At 44.9% G+C, this 19,966-nt stretch overlaps 1 protein-coding gene across 4 annotated transcripts in view; it reads right to left on the bottom strand.

Annotated features, from left to right (window-relative positions):
* The window catches only part of SH3KBP1 (SH3 domain containing kinase binding protein 1), a gene marked incomplete at its 5' end in the record, with an annotated part of 236,129 nt that overhangs the window by 10,789 nt on the left and 205,374 nt on the right, over positions 1-19,966 (bottom strand). For all 4 annotated transcript variants that reach the window (XM_027775482.1, XM_014591386.1, XM_006157986.2 and 1 more), the window contains 1 exon segment: positions 3,915-4,024. In XM_027775482.1, the coding sequence (XP_027631283.1) occupies positions 3,915-4,024 (110 nt within the window).

Consider the following 19,966-nt stretch of genomic DNA (forward strand, 5'->3'; position numbering starts at 1 on the left):
GAGAGGAAACCATTTCCAGGGGGCAAAGGATCACTAGTCCTGTGGTCCAAGGGCCAGTATTGGCAGAGCCTGGGAGCACAGCCTCACTGGCTAGCACAATAAGCCAGTTGTGTCAGTGTCTGTTGCTAAACTCTACCCTCATTACTGCTGACAGTCAACATCCTTTCTGGAATCTGTAGTTGCTAAAGTCTAGTCACCGAATGGCAGCATCTTTTGGTAAAGTACGGGGACAACAATCCTATCCTTTCTGCCTCACTGTGAAGAACACCACGAAAACCAAAGCACTGGATGAGGGCCAGCTGGGGGTGTGTTGGTTGAGGTGGCTGATCCCACATGGCTGGCTGTGTGGTCTGAGTGCCAGACCTGGTGACTTGGGAAGCAAGCCAGGTATGTGGGCAAGTGTACCCAAAATCCCGAAAGGAGGGAGGAATGGAAGAGAAGGGACTGCAGCATGATCATGCCCCATGGGGATGTGCTTTCTCACTTTCCCTCTTTCTCCAGTGCGTTATGTGCCTTCTGGCAAATTAAAAAAAAAATAAACAAAAGCTGAATGAATGGGGGCCAATTCACTGGAATTCACCCTGTCATGAGTAGGTTAGAATTTCCCTATTTTAGAACAAGGCAAAGGAAAATAAGAGTTCTCATAGCAAGGAAGCTTTCTGAACAAAGAATCTTCCAGAAATATCTTTGGGTGAGCTCATATTAAGCCTCATCTCTATGCCTTCTACCCACGTGGCAAAAATAAATAAATAAATACATTTAAAAAATCCCAAAACAAACAAACAAAACTCCAGTTCTATTGGACTAGCAGGTGGCATAGTGGTTAAGGTGCTGAACTCCCACATGGCCAATGTGGTTCGAGTCCCAGACCCGGTGGCTTGAAAATCATGCCCAGCGTGTGTGTGTGCGTGTGCGTGTGCATGCCCCAAATCCCAGGAAATGATTTCAGCATGGCCATCCACCCAGGGAGTGATTTCCCACTTTCCCTCTCTCTGTCTCTCTCTGGTGAGTGTATGGCAAAAAACTAACAAAACAAAACTTCTACTTAGAATCACCACTTGACATCCTTATGGAAAAACTGCACCTACAAATATTTTTTTCTTCTATTTACTAAGGCAGAAACCCAATATATTTTAGGGAATTTTAAAGCAAAGTTTCCAATATGAGAGGTCTTATTTGCTAATCTTCATTTAATCTGAAAATCCAATTACCTAGAATAACAACATACCCCCCCCATACACACATGAGCTTTTTTATTAATCTAGGCTTAACCGCTTACCCACCATGCAATGCCTGAATCTTTTAATTTTGCAATTATATTTAAAAAGCTAGTTTCCTCCTATACAACCTACGGTTCATAAATGCCAATCAAAGTTTGATCTTTGGATCTTATAAACATAAATAGTTTCTACTAGTGTGAAAGGTCCCAAGCTGGAGAATCGTAACTGGTGCATTTCCTCAGCCATCCCTGCCTTTTAGGAATATGTCCAGATTCACTAATTCCATTTTGTTATAAAACCCCACAGGTGTTAACTGGAAGAAGGGTAGAGGGAAATTCAATATACACATCCACATGAGGATGGGTGGCGGTGAAGGGAAGAATTCAGTAATTACACTTTTAAAAAACACGAATGTACCCTGTTGTTTTATGTCTGTGAATAAAACTACTCCGTATGAAACCCAGGGCCTCGAGTCACTGTGCTGCAAGCTTCCTAGAGGGAGTGAATGTGTACTTTCCATTCCCAGTTGTATCCTCGGTGCCCCACATAGTGCCAAGCCTATAAGGGATAGACGGCTATAAATATTTGTTGAATGAATAACCATGTATTCTAAAAGCAGAGTGAAGCTGAAATGCCTTTACCTGGTCCCCAAACTCCACACAAACTCCCAAACATGGTATGCAGTAGCCAAGAGTTGGGAAGGGGATGGTAATTTGAACCTCTCTGTATTTATCTCTGGAAGCCATAAGGCTCTCTAAATCTTAGAAAGTTAAGAAGAATTTGGTGGGAAAACAAAAATGATGAAAGATTAGCAGAGAAGATGTAGGAGGATTGAAAGTCAAAATATAGAGATATGATGAACAATTAAATAGGTCATCTGCGTATGAGGCCTGCTGGGGTGAAATGTGGAGAGATGAGAGCAGAGAGTGCTGTCAACATAGAACTCTATCCAACAGCGAGTAAGTAAGCCACTTTCCTCAAGTGTGTCTCCCCAAAATGTGCCAGTATGAAGTTAGCTTTATTTCATACAAAGAAGAAAAGCAGGATGACTCAAACCACACCTCTAGACTCTGTGGATATGAGAGAAGAGACTCAAAGCAAGTGGCATTCTTTTTCTTCTAAACGATGACACCTTAGGTGGGATTAGTAATGAGGTGAAAATAGAAATTATCCTGGGAAACTTGGAAAAGGTTAATTTCTTGGTGTATGTGGTGGAGGTTAAAAGGCCTTACACCCACGGGAACAAGGCAATGTGATATACAGAGATACAGAGACAGACAGGTAGATCTCTCTCTCTCTCTCTCTCACACACACATACACACACACATACACAATACAGCTTGAAAAGGAAAACTCAACTTTTGTGGAGGGAAAGTTTGCAAGCTATGGTGAAAGCAAACCATGAGTTTCTCTTTTAACCACATTCAGAAAGCTTTTTTTACCTAAGTGAATAATTTGGGGCAGTATCAAGAGTTGTCTACAGTGGCAGTCACTTGAGTATTACTTATAATGAAGAACTGGAAACAACCTAAATGCCCAAGAGCAGTACAGTGGCTAAGAAAACGCTCACATATTCACAGGTTTCAACAGTAGGTGGCCATTAAATGTGTGTGATGGGAGTGACTGAGGATGAAAGTGTGCAAGACAAGGGGGAGGGGAACAAGGGCCAAAACGATGTATACTACGTGATCCCATTTTTGAAGAAATAATTTTATATGTATAAATAGATTTAAAAAAAACCTTGCTATAGGGCATGTGTGCTTGCTGGAGAGAGAGAGACAGAGAGAGGAAAAGCGAGAAATCACCCCCGGGGGGATGGTCACACTGCAATCCCTTCTCCTCCATTCTCTTCTTAGGATTTTGAGCATGCACACACATACACCCAGCATGTTTTCCAAGTTGCTGGGTCTTGGACTCGACTATGCCATCGGCCATGTAGGATCCAGCTACCTTAATTATCATGCCACTGGCTGGCTCCAGAATATTTTTTAAAGAGCTAAAGAGAGGTAGCAGGAGGTAACAGTTTTTGCTCTGGGGAGCAGGAGTATTATTAGGTAACTTTCTTTTTATTCACTTCATTGTTTGAATTTGGTACAATAAATAGGTGACAGGTTTTGAATAAGTCATCCGAAATGACCCCGACGAAAAGCTTCCATGGCTTATCCCCAGTGTTCTGATCACTCCTTCCTTCATGACCAAGTGCCTCACACATTTAAAAACAACCTCCTGAAGGTATACATGGCGTGCAGGGGTGCAGGTGACGGGGCTTTGGGAGAGAAAGGCTTGGCCACTGCCTAGCACTGTGTGTCGGCAGATCTTTATTTAGTCGAATTTCTTTTGTTTATAAACAAGCCAGGCTCGCTTTCCTTTCCCCAGCATAAAACATGACATTTTTTTTTTTCTTACAAATTCCATTTCTGGTTCAAAACAAGAATCAGTCTAGAATAAAAGCAAAGGAAGGTGGGAATAGGTAGTGCCCACCTTGCGGGCAGAAACACAAAGAACAAACGAAGAAAACCTGCTTGATACAAACAGACTCACGAAGCACTTCTGGTTGGCAGTATATCTCGTGGCCTCTCTCCCCCGGGGTGTCCTCGAACTAGCCACTTGAAGAAGAGTCTGTAGCGAGAGTCTCTAATCTTCCCTGTTTCCCAGCTTTCGAGAAGTACAGGGACACTTGGAGGAGACACTTACAGATGTGAGAGACTGGGACGGAGGCCGCCTCCCTGTAGCTTTTGGTCTGCTTGTGGTTGGGTGACTGAGTTTCTCAGTAGATGATACCACGGAGTCAAAACCTTCTAGGTCTAAAACAAAAGTAAAACAGATTTTTAAGAGCAAAAATAGGAGTGAGACAATGTTCTTATGTCACAAGCACCTCTTTTCCTTAAAACATCCTCCTTTCTGCCTGGGTTAGACTTCATCTTTTATAAAGACTGTTTACACCTCTGGTCATTCAATAAATGTGACTCAAGCTGGATGAGACCATCATTTCCTCTTCAATTTAACAAGCTAGCATGCAGGAGATAGAAACATGATTTTTATTTTTCCCTTCAACAGCTATATCCATAAATCTTTAAAAAGCTACAGAAAGAGGATTAAAGGAAAAATCCTCTTTCTTCCACAAATCCAAGTCCATTTTAGTAGATAAAATGTTCTTGCAGTCCCCACACAAAAGGCAGTTATCATAAGGTACAAGAGCCATGGGCAAGTGAATACTGGCAGTTGATTAAAAAAAAAAAAGTAAGAAAAAGAAAAGGGGGCAGGCCTCTCCTCTAGTGGTGCCATAATAGCTTGGCTAAAGCTCCTACCTGACCTTAGACTATAAGCTCCCGAGAGGAGAGCAAGCTTTTACTTCTTCAGGTAACCCCCAGAGCCCGACCCCGTTCCGTTTCTAATGGAGACATGGTCTTCTTCCGTTGTCAGTCTGCTCACGCATTCACTTCACTGCTACGAGCACCTACTCTGTGCCTCATGGAGTGCTACATACTAAGGCTACCCGCAATTGTGGTAGGGAGGAACCCTCCCCTCAGAGAGCTTACATACCAGTGACGAAGCTCAAGGGAAAGTGGAGTAATTCCGTTCCATCATCACTGCGCCTGACTGGCGTCCATAGGAAGGTCTCTGCCTTTATTTTGCCCTCCTCAAACAATAGCCAAGGGGTTACCAGTTCTGTAAGTTTCTGGAGATTTCCAGAAGTGTGATGTCTGTGTGTGTGTGTGTGTGTGTCTGTGTGTGTGTGTGTCCAAAACCCCGAGAAGAGAATGAAGGAGAGGGGATTGTAGTATGGCCATATCCCCTGGAGGGTTTATTTCTCACTTTCTGCCTCTCTGTCTATCTCTGTCTCTCTGATGAGTGCTTGCATCCTATAGCAAAAATAATTTCTAAAAGAAAAAACATGCTTTTTATTTGTGTAGTTGCAGGGCTTTGCAAATAAATGAAAGAAAAAAAAAAGGCACTGACCCTGAGAGTCATTATTGCTTGTGACAGGGGTGACATCATTTCTTCCTATCAAGTATATCACGTCTTTTTTTTTTAATCTTCTTTATATTACATTGGATTACATGCAACTTTACAGTGTAGTTTTAAATGCCATGGCAGACGTTGCCTTCTCAAAGCATTCCTTTAATCTTACTTGAAAACAACATGCCCAGTCTCTGGGCTGGGCCATGTTTGGTTTAAGCCAATGATGATAATCTGTTCTTCTTTGCCATGCCTGGTCTCGAGGCAGGTGTGTAGCCCAATTTGGATGACTGAGAAATGAAAGGAAGTCTCCTGTGAACCTCTGGGAAAGATTTCCTCTTTGGATAGGAAAAGAGAAGACCTTTTGTATTGCTGTCCATACTCCTTCCTGCTTGGGATGCTACCGTGTCAGGATAGGATGCCTGGAGCCATGGCAGCCATGTGATGATCATGAAGGAAGGCAAGACCAACGTTCTTGGAACTCTTGACGATGGCAATGCAGAAAAATGGAAAGCGCCCGAGTGACTCAGAACCCCAATGAGCTGCCCACCAACCACGGAATAATCCAGTGCCTAGACTTCTTACCATGTGAAATGGACCAATCCCTGTAACTTCAGCAAGTTTTAATCAGATATTATTTAGATGTAGCAGAAAGCATCCTAACTACCAGAACTGCAAACAAGCTAGTTCAGAATAGAGAAGTTAAAAATAAAATTATGTGTGTACATCCCCCTCTTATTTTGGGAAGAACTCTTGTGCTGATGGCTATAATAATGGTCTGGCAATGTGGCAGCTTTAGTCAAGTAATGAACAGGCAGGCGTTATCTGCAAAATAATTCCTCTAGTGGAATATGCAAAACTAAGCACAAGTCACTGGTCAGGAGAAGCCATTACATTACACTTGGGATTATGTTAAGTGACATTATTCTAGCACCTGGTGAATGAAAAATTACTTAATTAACTCCTCTTAACAGGGCAAGGCAAATATAACCAGAGGTTAACCATCTGCAGAGATAGCACACACATGGGCAAGCGTGTGCATGCACACACACACACACACACACACACACACACACACGAATCAGTGGTGCTCTGAGGCTAAAGGGAACCGATCAGCATCTAGCATTTGAACAAGGCTCAGAAAGGGCCCCCCTCTCAGCTGCTCAACAGTGCACTGGGAGAACCCTGGGCCAGAGGATGGCAAAGATCCCCACCGCTGGGATGTACTTCTCCAGAGCTGTACCTCTCAGGGCCTTCCGTTGAAGAGAATCATATTTTTCTATTTGTTATTATTATAACAAATATGCGTATACATATAAATTTGTATATATATATGTATATATACACTTATACACACACACACACACACACACATAAATTTGACCAGAGACAGAGAGAGAAAGAAAAGGAAAGTGGGAAAGCAAGTCGCCAGGTCCAGGACTCGAACCATACAGGAGTCCAGTGCCTTAACAGCCATTCCACCTGCCGGCTCCAAGAATTATATTTTTCAAAAAAGTTTCCCTCCAGACTCCACCCCAGGTGTCGTCTCTACCAACTCCATGTTATCTGAAATGGAAATTCCCCATTACACACTTGGATTGATGCAAAAGCCATCATCTTCCATCCAACCTTTTAAAATCACTTTTGATTCAATTACAAAAGTAATACATGTTTAATGTATATATTTTTTAAAGAATGTGGAATTGTAACAAAAGACAGTCAACTACAATCTTACTACATCAAAGTGACCACTATTAGTTTTTTGATGTATTTTCCTCCAGGTGTTTTTCTTTCTTTTCTTTTTTTGAGAGGTTTTTGCTATACGGTGTGTGCGCTTGCCAGAGAGACAGAGACAGAGAGACAGAAAGCGAGAAATCTCCCTCCAGGGGAGATGGCCACACAGCAATCCTTTCTCCTCCATTCTCCTCTCAGGATCTTGGGCACGCACGCACATGCACTCGGCATGAGTTTAAGCCACCAGGTCCGGGACTTGAACTGAGGTCGACTACAGGGGAGTCCAGCAACATAGCCATTATGCCAACTGCTGGTTCCCTTCCAGGCTTTTTTCTATAAATAGGTAGTACAGCTCATACTATATGCAATATTGCACTCTGTTTACTTCACTCAGCCTTATATGCCTTGTCTCCAAAAATTCTCCACAAATATTTGGACTGTTGTATAGCCTTCTGTTGCACCGCACTTCATGATTACTTAATCAATCCTTTTTTGTTGCATAGTTTCCAAATCATTCCCCTCTCCAGTTTTTTTTTTTTCTTTTAGACAGGGTCTTTCTGCTGCAATCTTTCTGCCTAGCCTCCCAGCTGGGACTACAGGCAAGTGCCACCACACTCAGCTCTTTCCATACGCTCTCGCTATGTTTCCGTGGCCAGCTTCGCATTCCCAATCCTCCTGCCTCACTCTCCTCAAGTCACTGGGATTACAGGCACACACCACCATGTCCGCCTTTTGGTTGGGCCAGAAACTGACCCCGAGGCCTCCTACGTGGTTTCGGCCCAAAGAGCACAGTGTCTTAGCAGCTGTCACCCCACCCCACTGTTTGCTATTACAGAGACGTGCAACACAAACACCCTTTCACACACTCTACGAATGGTCAGTTTAGTGAGTCGTCTTCGCAGATCCCCAACTGCTCTGAAGGAGGAAGCAGGGTTCAGGGCAGGGAGGTTTGCTGGTGGGTGGTGAGGCTGATTGGTGGTGGTGGGGGGCAGGAGGCACAGTGAGGAGCAGAGGAAGCCTGGGGAAAGGAGACGACACTAAGCTGACGAGCCGATGCTGAGCAGGTGGCCAGAGGGAGGAGGTGGCAGAGAGGGCCGGGCAAGCAGGCCGCTGCCAACGAGCTAACCAGCCGAGCTGGACAACCTATTGTCATTGCTCTGTCCAAAAACGAAAATGAGCTCTGGAGGCAAAACCTGAGTAGAGTGAAGGGATGAAGGAACAACTGAAGGCTAGCCAACTGATTTTCCTCCTTGGCTGCAGAGCGGAATTACCTGCACAGTTAAAATTCAACCCCGGGGGCCAGCAGATGGCACAGCAGTTATGTCGCTGGACTCCCACATGGCCGACTGAGGTTTGAGTCCTGGTTTGGACCTGGTGGCTTGAAAATCACGCCAGGCACATGTGCACGTGTGCTCCAAATCCAGCGAGGAAAATGAAGGAGAAGGGATTGTGGCATGGCCATCCTCCCTGGGGGAGATGATGTCTCGCTTTCCCTCTCACTGTCTCTGTCTCTCTCCGGTGAGCACAAGTGCCCTGAGGCAAAAACCTCTTCAAAAAGATTCATCCCTGGATCCCACCCAAGGAGTTGACTCAACTGACATGGGGTACAGCCTGAGCACGGGTAGGGGGTCTATCTCCCTAAGTGATATTAACATGCAACAAAGCCTGAGAAATACTGCCCTAGCAGAGGCCGGGGGCTGAGGGGAAGGAGGAATAAAGAAGAATTTGACCAAGTGGAGCGGTGGGGGAGAGGAGAGGGCCCATGAGGAGGAAGCCTGCGACGGTGAGCTGCAAGGAATAAAGCTCATCTGCAAGGTAGGTTCTCCAATGTCTAGCTGGGGGTACTGGCCAGATTTGGGGGTGGCAAGAGGTGCTGGAACACTTGATGAAAGTGGTGGCCAAAGAATCAGGTGACTGGTGACAGGCCAGACACACTAAGGTAGGAGCGAGGAGGAGGCCCAAGTGACGCAGCACGCACAGTGCGATGGGACAGGAGTGTGGGGATCAAGGGGAGTGAATGGCCTCAGAACCCCTCTGGGATGGACTTGGCATGCAGGGATGGACAAGTTCACCCCAGGAAACATCTGCCAGGACTCTAAGGAGGACACTGCCTTGGCTCCCGCCTACCCGCCTCGGCCCACTGAAACAGTTAATGAGTCCACTTGGGAGTTCAGGGTTTGGCCATATGCAGGGTGGCAGTCTGTAATGAATTACACTTTCGAGATGACTCAGAGGCATGCTGTCTCCCACACTTAGCCTGTGAGCCCCAGCAGGGCAGGCACTCATCTGTGCGTCCTCAACGTCTAGCACATTTCCAGGGAAAATACACTTGATATTCTGGCACTGAAGAAATAAGCAAACGAGTGAAAAGTCATCTCAAGAAAACCTTATCCCGGGAGTGTAGCTTACAGAGATGGCTGCTAGTGGGACATGAGGCTGAGGCTTAGGGCTGCAGAGAAAGCTGGGCTGGCCCATTTCATTTTGCTGGCTAAAGTTTGCACTAAAAATACCTACACACACACACACACACACACACACACGCACATGCACACACCATACACACCGAAACCTGGCCATACTTAGCAAGAGTCTCCAGGGAAGACTGCTGAAATCACCTTGTTTCTGTCGCTCAAGAATAAGAGGAAGGGCCCGGAGGAAGACCCAGTCTTCACTTCCTAACGTACAGGTAAGCTCAGTTGAACTTCCCTAGAGTTTTAGCTTGGAAGGAGCAGTTTTTGGAAAGAAAAAGATGGGGAGCCAGCAGGTAGCGTGATGGTTATGGCACTGGATTCCCACGTGGCCGATGATGGTTTAAGTCCTGGACCCGGTATCTTGAAACTCATGCTGGGCGCATGTGCACGTATGCCCAAAATCCTGAGAGGAAAGTGGAGGGGAAGGGGTGGCGGCGTGGCCATCCCCATGGGGACGGGGGTTGATTTCTTACTTCCCCTTTTGCTGTCTCTGTCTCTTTCTGGCAAGTGCATGCACCCTATGGCAAAAACCTAAAAGAAAAAAAGAGGTGTATTAAGTATGAGGTCACTTGCTGAAAAGAGGACCTCAGGTTACCCCAGTCTGTTTGCACAACCGTAACTGACTGCTTTTGGACAGGGGAGACACCCCAATACTGTCCCGTAACGAACTAGTGAGGGGCACCGAGCATGTTCCTCATGACTGTGGCTGTGGTAGCTGTGATTAAGGCAGAATTTCCATGACTAACCCACTGTGGGGTAAAGAAAATGTCCCAATTTTCATAGTGGTTTTGAAATGAATCAAGCTGAAACTTGATATGAGCTTTCTCAGCATGAATGGGAATTTTACCTCTTAATAGAGCACGGTTTTAATGCCCATAACGCAGTCCAAAGCTATTGGACTGGCAAACGCTGGAGTATTTTTAAAAGTTAGTTTCATAAGGACGAGAGGCTCTTGACTTTTGTGCCACTTGGAAGACACACCCTCTGCAGACACAGGGATACGTCGCATTGGACACGAGGGAATCACCCTGGAAAGCGCCTTGGACGCTCTGTGGCACCTGGAATTGCCCAATTTCCATCGGCTCCAGTCACGCCCTATTTAGTTCAATTAGAACATGTAGCCTCATTTTCCACAGATGGGAAGAATGGTACCAGTGACCACAGGTGACCTAAAGAACATCCAGTGAAAACACAGGGGAGAAATAGTCACATGTCTGAGCAAGCCAGCTGTCACCAATGGAACCGTTTGAGCGCTCCTAAATGGCTCTGTTCATTCATTATAGCTCGCTGCTCCAGACTCAAAAAAAGAGCCATAAGATGGAAGTCTCCTATCGCCAAAGCCTGGCAGTGTCATTCCCTCCCAACATCTCTGGACGCCATCCCTTCTCCTTCCCACCTTGGTCAGATCATTAAGGCCGCAGAATTTCGTGCCTGGAACCACTGTAACGGGTTTCTCACCTCAAGCTCCTCGCCACCCCACTTGCTGCCACCAGAGAGATGGTGTGAAGTGCCAATCACAGTGCATACCTCCAGGGTTACCCCTCCTCCCTAATTCCTTCGGTGCCATCGAGGCTTGGCTCCACAAGTGGGACCTCTTCCAAAGAGCCAGGCTGCACCCTAAAGCCTGGGTGGGGTGCTCCCTTACTCACCCTCACTCTGACCTGGCATTTAACACCCTGTCCTGACAGCCCTTGTAGACTCGGCTGTCTCGCCCACCAGCTGTGGCTTTTCTCTCTGTTTTCCCAGGCCTAGCATCACTCTTGGCTTGCACTGAGTGTCCAATAAAGAAATGAACAAACAACCCGCCTGGGCTTCAGTTTTTCCACCAAAACCAAAACAAACAAACAAACAAACAAACAAACAAACAAACAAAACCCAAGAGAATTATCTGAGTCATGAGTTTCACAGGGTTATTCTTCTGTAAATAAGAAATGACACGAAAATTCTTTCAAATCTCATAGCTCGAATTTTGTTTCCCCAAAGCATTCATGGGGTTGTGGGATATGGGGACAGGGATCTAAGAGCAGCACTAGGATCTTTTTCTAAAAAGATTTAAGAAGAGAATACCCTAAGCCCACAGGGCTATAGGTACCTTTGTGCAACGAAGAAGCATCAAAGGCAGTCTGATCAGGAGGGAATCTCACCTGGTGTGGCAATCATTTGACTAGTGTGGAAAATACGTGCACACTACAAGGTCGGGCCCTTGGTTGGGCGTCACACGGACACCCGTGTTAGCTAAGTCAGTAACCAAAAGGACAGCAATGATTTGATTCTGCAGAAAAATAAGCCCTCTAAAACACATAAGGATATAACCAGGTTAGCCACTGTGCTTCCATTTATAATCCAGGTGTGAAGTCTGCAAGGCACAAGTTGGTGAACACATTTATCGTTGTTCTGGATTTTTGCCATAGGGTGCATGTGCTTGTCAGCGACAGAGACAGTGAGACAGAAAGTGAGAACTCACTCCTCGGGGGATGGCCATGCCTCAATCTCTTCACCTCCATTCTCCTCCTGGGATTTTGCACACATGCACATGCACCTGACATAATTTATAAGTCACCAGGTCCAGGACTCGAACTGCAGTCAGCCATGTAGGAGTCCAGCACCTTAACCATCACGTCACCTGCTGGCCCCAAGCTGCTGAAAACATTTTGAGCTACTGTTCTGAACCCCACTCCACTATGATGAGCTTTACACACACACACACACACACACACACACACAATTTCGTTCTTGCAAAAATTCATGCTGTGTGGATCCATCTTTCTAAAAGGGAAAGATGGAGAGTCAGAGGGTCAAAAACTTGCTCAAGGTCACTACCAGAAAGTGACAGAGCCCACCTATAGATTCATCCCCATGGATTCTTTCTACTACAGAGCACTGGACAGGCAGAAAAAGTTCGAGTCCTGGACCCAGTGGCTTAAACTCACACCAGGCGTGTGTGCATGCGTGCCCAAGATCCCGAGAGGAGAATGGAGGAAAGAGGATTGCGGCGTGGCCATCCCCCCTGGGAGGTGATTTCTCGCTTTCTCTCTGTCTCTCTCTGTCTTTCTGGTGAGCACATGCGCCCTATAGGCAGAAACCTCTCCAAAAAAAAAGATCAAGAATTTACTAGGAAATGTGGGAACCAGCAATTAGCATAATGGCTATGTCGCTGGACTCCCACGTAGTTGACCGTGGTTCACGTCCTGGACCCGGTGGCTTAGAACTCACGCCGGGCGCATGTGCATGCGTGCCCAAGATCCCCAGAGGAGAATGGAGGAGAAGGGATAGCGGCGTGACCATCCCCCCTGGGGGGTGATTTCTCGCTTTCTGTCTCTATGTCTCTCTCTGTCTGTCTGGTGAGCGCACGCGCCCTATAGCAAAAACCTCTAAAAAAAAAAAAAAGAATTTACTAGGAAACTTCATTTTCTCCTGTGCAGAAACCTCTCTATACTGTGATAACATATTGCATCCCCCACCCTATTTTATTCAAACATGTTTTTAAATGGGCAGAAACAAAGGCTTGCTTCTTGAAGGAAATCTCTAGGACAAAATGTAAGCTGTTCGGTAAGTTAAGAGAGGACATTTGGGTCTGGACCTGGAGCGCAGTGGTTAAGTGCTGTGCAGAGGGAGCATGGACAATTGGGGTTTGAATCCTGGTCCTGGTGGCTTGAGAAACATCCCGGGCATGTGCACATGTGGCCAGGATCCAGAAGGAGGAAGAAATGGATGGAAAAGGGATGTGGCATGACCAGGTCATCTTGGAGGGTTCTCTCCCTCTCTCACCCAGGCACGAGAAATGATAAGAATCTGGAATTAGCAGAAAAAATAGGGAGAATGTGTGGCTATTTAGTACAAAATAACTTTTACAAGGTAACTTCTACATTGAGAAGTGTAGCTGAAGAATAAGAGTGGGAACTAGAGAGTTCATTTACGCACTAGCTCAGCGACACATTTATTAAAGTATCTATAGTATGCAGGCATAGTGGCAGTTTTGAGGTGAAAGTGCAATCACTCTACATCAACGCCGCCCAACAAAGCTGACAGCGACGACAGACGTCTGTGTCTGGACTACCTGATGTGACGCCCACTAGCCCCGCGTGGCCCCTGTGCTGGCTGCATGGAACATGGGTAAGTGCAACTCCTTATTAGATTTAAATAGTCACACATGACAACAGAGATCTGCATCACGGCCCTGCCTCTTTGCATTTCTTCTCATTTATGCTCAGTCCATTCCTACAGTGCACATTTACTGAGCAGGCACTACGATCCTGCCCTGGGCTAGGCACAGGGCACACAGGGGTGAAAAAGAACAGCCACAGTCCTTGCCCACGTGGAGCTTAGACCTCACCGAGAGAGACAGACTTCCGTGTAGAAGTTCAAATTCCACTGATTACTATGAGAGAAAGACGGAGGATGAACTTAGCGATGGCGGCATGGGGATCTACGTAGATGGGGTAAGAGGTGAGGGAGTGAAGTCTAGCGTTGGGGACAGGAAGTGACTCACTTGGATGGATGAGGAGCAATGTTAAGGAGGAGCACCATGGCTTTCCACATTTGCATTCCTTTGAAAGCTGCTCACTATGGGCCTAAATTTGCTATGCGAAATTATTTAGTAAATAATGTATTTCATAGGGGCTGGGTAGTAGTGCAGCTGTAAAGTGGGATACTCTGTGAGGCAATCCCACGTGGGAAGGCTCCCATTCAAGTTTGGAGATCTCCCTGATTACGCTGGGCGCATGCGTGCCCATGATGTGGGGCTGGCTAAGGCTAGGGGTGGACTGTAGTATGAGAACCCTTTTGGGGTGCTCTCTCTCTCTCTACTTCTCCCTCTCCTTTTACTTTCTCTTTTTCTCATGGGAGAAATAAACTTAAAAAAAAAGGAAGACAAATAATGTATTTGTTTATTGGAAATGGAAATTACACTATACTATTACTCAGAGGAATGTAAATTGGCACAACCTTTCTGTAATGCCATTTGGCAATGACTGCCACAAAATGGAAATGCGTACACTCTCAAATATATCAATATCACTTTTAGAAATTAACGTATACATATGTAAGCATAAAATTATATGTGTGGGAACCAGCAGTTGGCATAATGGCTATGTCGCTGGACTCCCATGTAGTCGACCACAGTTCGAGTCCCGGACCCGGTGGCTTAAACTCAATGCCGGGCATGTGTGCCTGCGTGCCCAGGATCCTGAGAGGAGAACGCAGGAGAAGGGACTGAGGTGTGGCTATCCCCCCTGGGGAGTAATTTCTCGCTTTTTGTCTCTCTGTCTCTGTCTCTCTGGTGAGTGCATGCACCCTATAGCAAAAACCTTTCTAAAAAACATTACATGTGTGTGTGTCTTCACGGGGCACATGCACTCATGAGAGAGAGAAAGAGAAAGAGAAAGCACCTCCCAATGGGGTGTGGCCATACTACAATACCTTTTCCTCCATTTCTCCATCCCAAGAGGATCCTGGCCATGCACACACATGTGCTCAGCATGTTTTTCAAGCTATCAAGGCCTGGACTCAAATTGCAGTCAGCCATGTGGGGTCTGGTTCCCTATGCACATGGCTTACCTGCTGTGCTCTAAGGCTGACCCCCAAAATGATATATTTATGAGGCTGCTGGTCTTTACAGTGTTTTGCCAGCATACATCTTAAAATAATTTTGGAAACCCACATAGATCCCCTTTCATTTCATAACTTGACATCTAAAAATTTCTGTTAATTTTAAAGACAACAGGTGTAATTTCTGTTATATTCTAAACATTAATATTAGAAAATATAACTTATATTGCTTTCTTAAATATTTCAATATAAATTTGATTGCCTCAGCAATTTTTACAACTACTATCTTCCATAGGAAAATAGCATTAATATATTTTCAAAATAATTTATTTATTTAATTACATTTGTTATTTATTTATTTATTTTAAATCTGACTCGAGAGAGAGAGAGAGTAAGGGAAAGGGAGAAAGCAAGCCACTAGATCTGGGATTCAAACCACAGTTGGCCGTGTGAGAATCCAGTGCCTTTAACCATCATGCCACCTGCCAGCCCCATACCATTAATATCGTAACAGTTGGAATTTTTTTTTAATTTTTGGAGAGGTTTTTGCCATAGGGCACATGCGCTCACCAGAAAGATAGAGAGAGACAGAGAGATAGAAAGAGAGAATTCACCCCCAGGAAGGATGGCCACGCTGCAATCCCTTCTCCTCCATTCTCCTCTCGGAATCTTGGGCATAACAATCACATACCCAGCGTGAGTTTAAGCTACCAGGTCTGAGACTCGAACCGTGATCGATTACATGGGAGTCTAGCGACACAGCCATTATGCCAACTGCTGGTCCCAACAGTTGGAATTTTACACTATTCCTTTTCCTCCTTGAATTCAAATTTTCATTATCTTACTGCTGAATTTTATTTTACTGTAATATGCAATCAAACAATCACATACCCAGCGTGAGTTTAAGCTACCAGGTCTGAGACTCGAACCGTGATCGATTACATGGGAGTCTAGCGACACAGCCATTATGCCAACTGCTGGTCCCAACAGTTGGAATTTTACACTATTCCTTTTCCTCCTTGAATTCAAATTTTCATTATCTTACTGCTGAATTTTATTTTACTGTAATATGCAATCAAGTCTTTAATGTTAATCATCTTTTTATGACATAAAAATATGCATATAAAATGTTTATGTTGTTTCTTGAAATCATAAGTTTCTAAGTATAAATTTATTTTTTTCCTGGATTAAGTTATCATTCCAATTATTATGATTGAATAGTATACCAATGATCAAAACCTACAGATGTAAATATATCAAAAATTTGAAAAATCTTTTTTTTTTTTTTTTTTTGCTATAGGGCACGTACGTTCACCAGAAAAACAGAGAGAGACAGAGAGACAGAAAGTGAGAAATCACCCCATGGGGATGGCCATGCTGTAATCCCTTCTCCTCCATTCTCCTCTTGGGATCTTGGGCAAGCACACACACACACCCAGAGTTGAGGGGGGTCCGGGACTTGAACTGCGGTCAACTACATGAGAGTCCAGCGACATAGCCATTATGCCAACTGCTGGTCCTGAAAAATCATTTTTAAGCATGAAAAATAATTATATCTGGCTTTTCCCCAAAATAATTCATGCATGTGTGGATGATGATTGTTTAATACCAGAATGAGATGGTTTAGTATAGACTCTACTCCCATTTTTCATTTTAGAGATATATGTAAGTGACAAGAAACTTTGTTCACATACATCGAAGTAGATGGGAATGGAAAGAATTTCGTTATCACAATGACACTCGAGTCTCTGAACTTCTTCTGAATTATATACTAAAAATAAGACAGTAGTCTAGCATCGAGAATTGTTTTAAGTATATTTCTTTCTTTCATGAGAGTGACAAAAAGAAGATGAGACAGAGAGGGAGAGACAGAGAGAAAAACACCCCCAACAGAATCTCAGGTGGTGATTCCCCCCCCCAACCTTTCTAGCCAGCCAGGATCATGGGCATGGGTGCCAGCATGTACAGGTCAACTGGGGAACCAAACCCGTGATCCTCCACATGGATCCAGCTTTGCTTCAATAGTGCATTACTCCTGCACCACCGAGCTGGCCCCCAAATTATTTTTAACAGTCTATCAACAAACAACTCAGTGGATGCCTCCTTCTATTTTGTTGGACACAAAAAAATTAGAAACCGATTTATGAACAAAATCTGCTGCTTGGAACTTGCGGGGTGGGCACTGAAATCTACCTGTGCCTGTGTGAGAACCCATGGCTTAGCTAACAGAGCACACACCTTCCTTGACTCTATTAGGACTGGCTCTAGGAACTCAAATATATATAGGAGGGCAAACATCTTATCTTTTTACATTTCTCTGGAAGAATCTGGGTTTTTTTTAAAAAAAATTTTCAAAAAGGTGAATGAATAATTTTTAAAACTTTGTAAAAGGTTATATTCAAACCCCATAACAATTACTTAAATTCCCATATGGCAAACAAATCTCGTATAGACAAAAATCACTAAGCCAAAGAAAACCCTAGATTAGGGCCAGCCTGTAGTGTGCTGGTTAAGGAAGCTGGGTCCCACGTGGCTGACCATGCGGTTTGAGTCCTGGACCCTGCGGCTTCGGAAACATAGGAGGCGTGAGTGTGTGCATGCCCAAAGTCCTGAAAGGAGGGAGAGATGGAAAAGAAGGGATTGTGGTGTGACAATGTCCCATAGGGTGTGCTTTCACACTTTCTCTTTCTCTCCCCACAAGCACATGTGGCCTCTTGCAAATTAAAAATTAAAGAGAAAGAGAAGAAAAGCAAATGAAACTACATTAGACCTTAGAAAAGGCAAGTTATGGTACTAGCAGGTAGCATAATGGTTATGTCACTGGACTCCTATGTAGTTGACCATGGTTCAAGTCCCAGATCCAGTGGCTTAAAACTCACTCCGGGTGCGTGTGCATGTGCGTGAGTGCCCAAAATCCTGAGAGAAGAACAGAGGAAAAGGGGCTTCTCCGGAGGGGTGATTTCTTGCTTTCTGTTTCTCTGTCTCTGTCTCTCTGGCAAGTGCATGTGCCTTATAGGAAAAATCTCTCTAAAAAAAGAGAATAAGGGGCAAGATATTAATTCTAGATTATAGGAACAGAACTAAAGAAACTGAGGTAAAGAGATGATTAAAAATAATTCAGGGTCTACCAAGAGAGCAGTTTCCTCAATATCCAGAGAACTCAGCAACAACGAATGGATAGGATCAGAGAAGCACGTCTCTGACTCCGAGGCTGGCCTGGGCCCCTCACAGCCATTTCATCCAAGCCCCTCGTTTACTAATGAAAACCAAGCGCTGGAGGCCTGCTTCAGAGGGACGAGCAGCCAAACAGAGGGCACGTTTACTTCTGAGAGCCGGCTGTGCAGGGCATTTCATCATATTTAATAGCACTTGATGTAGATAAAAGAGAGCAGTCTGACACGCAAACTATTGGGTCATCGGAAAAGTCATACATATTTTTTTTCTAAGCAAAAATGCATCACGATTTTTCTGACGACCTAATATAAAATTTTCACACACATCTAAAACAAGAATATCTAGGGCCAGTGGGTGGCATGGAGGTTAAGGCACTGGATCCCACATGGCCAGCTGGGCAGTTAGAGTTACAGACCTGGCAGTGTGAAAATCATGCCGGGTGCATGTGTGTGTGTGCCCCAAATCTCTAGAGGAGAATGGAGGACATTGCAGTGTGGCCATCCCCCGGGGAGGGGGCGTGATTTATAACTTTCTTGCTCCCTGGTGAGCACACATGCTCTATAGCAAAAACAAACAGACAAATAAATAAAATACTAATAGCTTAATGCCTAGAATTACATGGAAGCCAAAATTCTGCCGAGTATATAACCAGAGGAGGAAAGACCCGGTGTCCTGAAGGCCAGTGTTCTTTCTGCTATGATAGGAGGGGCAGAGTCTCCTGCACTCCTGGAAGGGACTGGCAGGCTCCCATCCACCCGCCCACCCAGCCCACATCACTAGATGAGCTACTACTTTTCATTTGTAAATGAGGAGGAAAAAGACCACAGGAGAAAGCATTTAAGGTGGGGCTGGCAGGTGGCATAGCGGCTAAGGGCACTGTACTCCCACATGGCTGGCCACGGTTCAGGTCCCAGACCTGGAGGCTTGCTTTCCTGCTTTCCCTCACTTTCTCTCTTGCTCTGTCCCTCTCTGGTCAAATTAACATAAATAAATAAAGTTAGATAATTCTTTTTTTAAAAAAAGCATTTGAAGCGTCTTTTTAAAAAAACCTGAGATTCCATGAGCGATTTTTTTTTTTTTAATCACAAGGAATACTTTATCTATTTAAAAGAAAAAAAACTGGGGCCAGATGATGGTGCAGCAGTAAAACACGATACTCCATGAGGAGGATGGTGTGGGAAGGTGCTGGGTTCACACTTGGAGACCTCCCTGGATACACTGGGCACATGTGTGTCCACGATCTGGGGCTGGCTGAGGTGGACCATGGCATCAGGACACTGTTGGGGGTGCTGTTTCTCCTTCTCTTTTGCTGATGGAAGAAATAAACTTTTTTTTAAAGACAACCTCAGTCTGCTTGGGACCAGCAGATGGCGTAATGGTTACATCACTGGACTCCCACCTAGTTGACCACAGTTCAAGTCCCAGACCTAGAGGCTTAAAACTCACACTGGGCACATGTGCATGCATCCCTAAGATCCCAAGAGGAGAATGGAGAAGGGATTGCCAAGTGGCCATCCCCTCTGGTGGGGGGGAGGTGTCTTGCTTTCTGTCTCTCTGTCTCTCCTGCAAGCACACACACCCAATAGCAAAAATCTCTCTCTAAAAAAAACCAAAAACCAAAAAACAAAAAAACAAAAGGAAACTCAGTTTGCTAACTGTACTTTTCTGGACAACGAGTTCTCTCTTGAGCTATTGATTTAACACCTGAGGCCCTGGACCTTTTGCTTACCTCCACCATCTCTCCTCTCCCCGCACCATTCGGCCTCTGCAAAAGTTGCTGAGCACTACAATGCATCAGTGACGAAGTTATCACTAGTCTCTAAAGCACTGAGAAAATGGCCAGCCTTCTGAGGGTCACAT

The sequence above is a fragment of the Tupaia chinensis genome, unplaced genomic scaffold (assembly GCF_000334495.1).
Source record: "Tupaia chinensis unplaced genomic scaffold, TupChi_1.0 Scaffold000567_2, whole genome shotgun sequence".
NCBI lineage: Eukaryota > Metazoa > Chordata > Mammalia > Scandentia > Tupaiidae > Tupaia > Tupaia belangeri.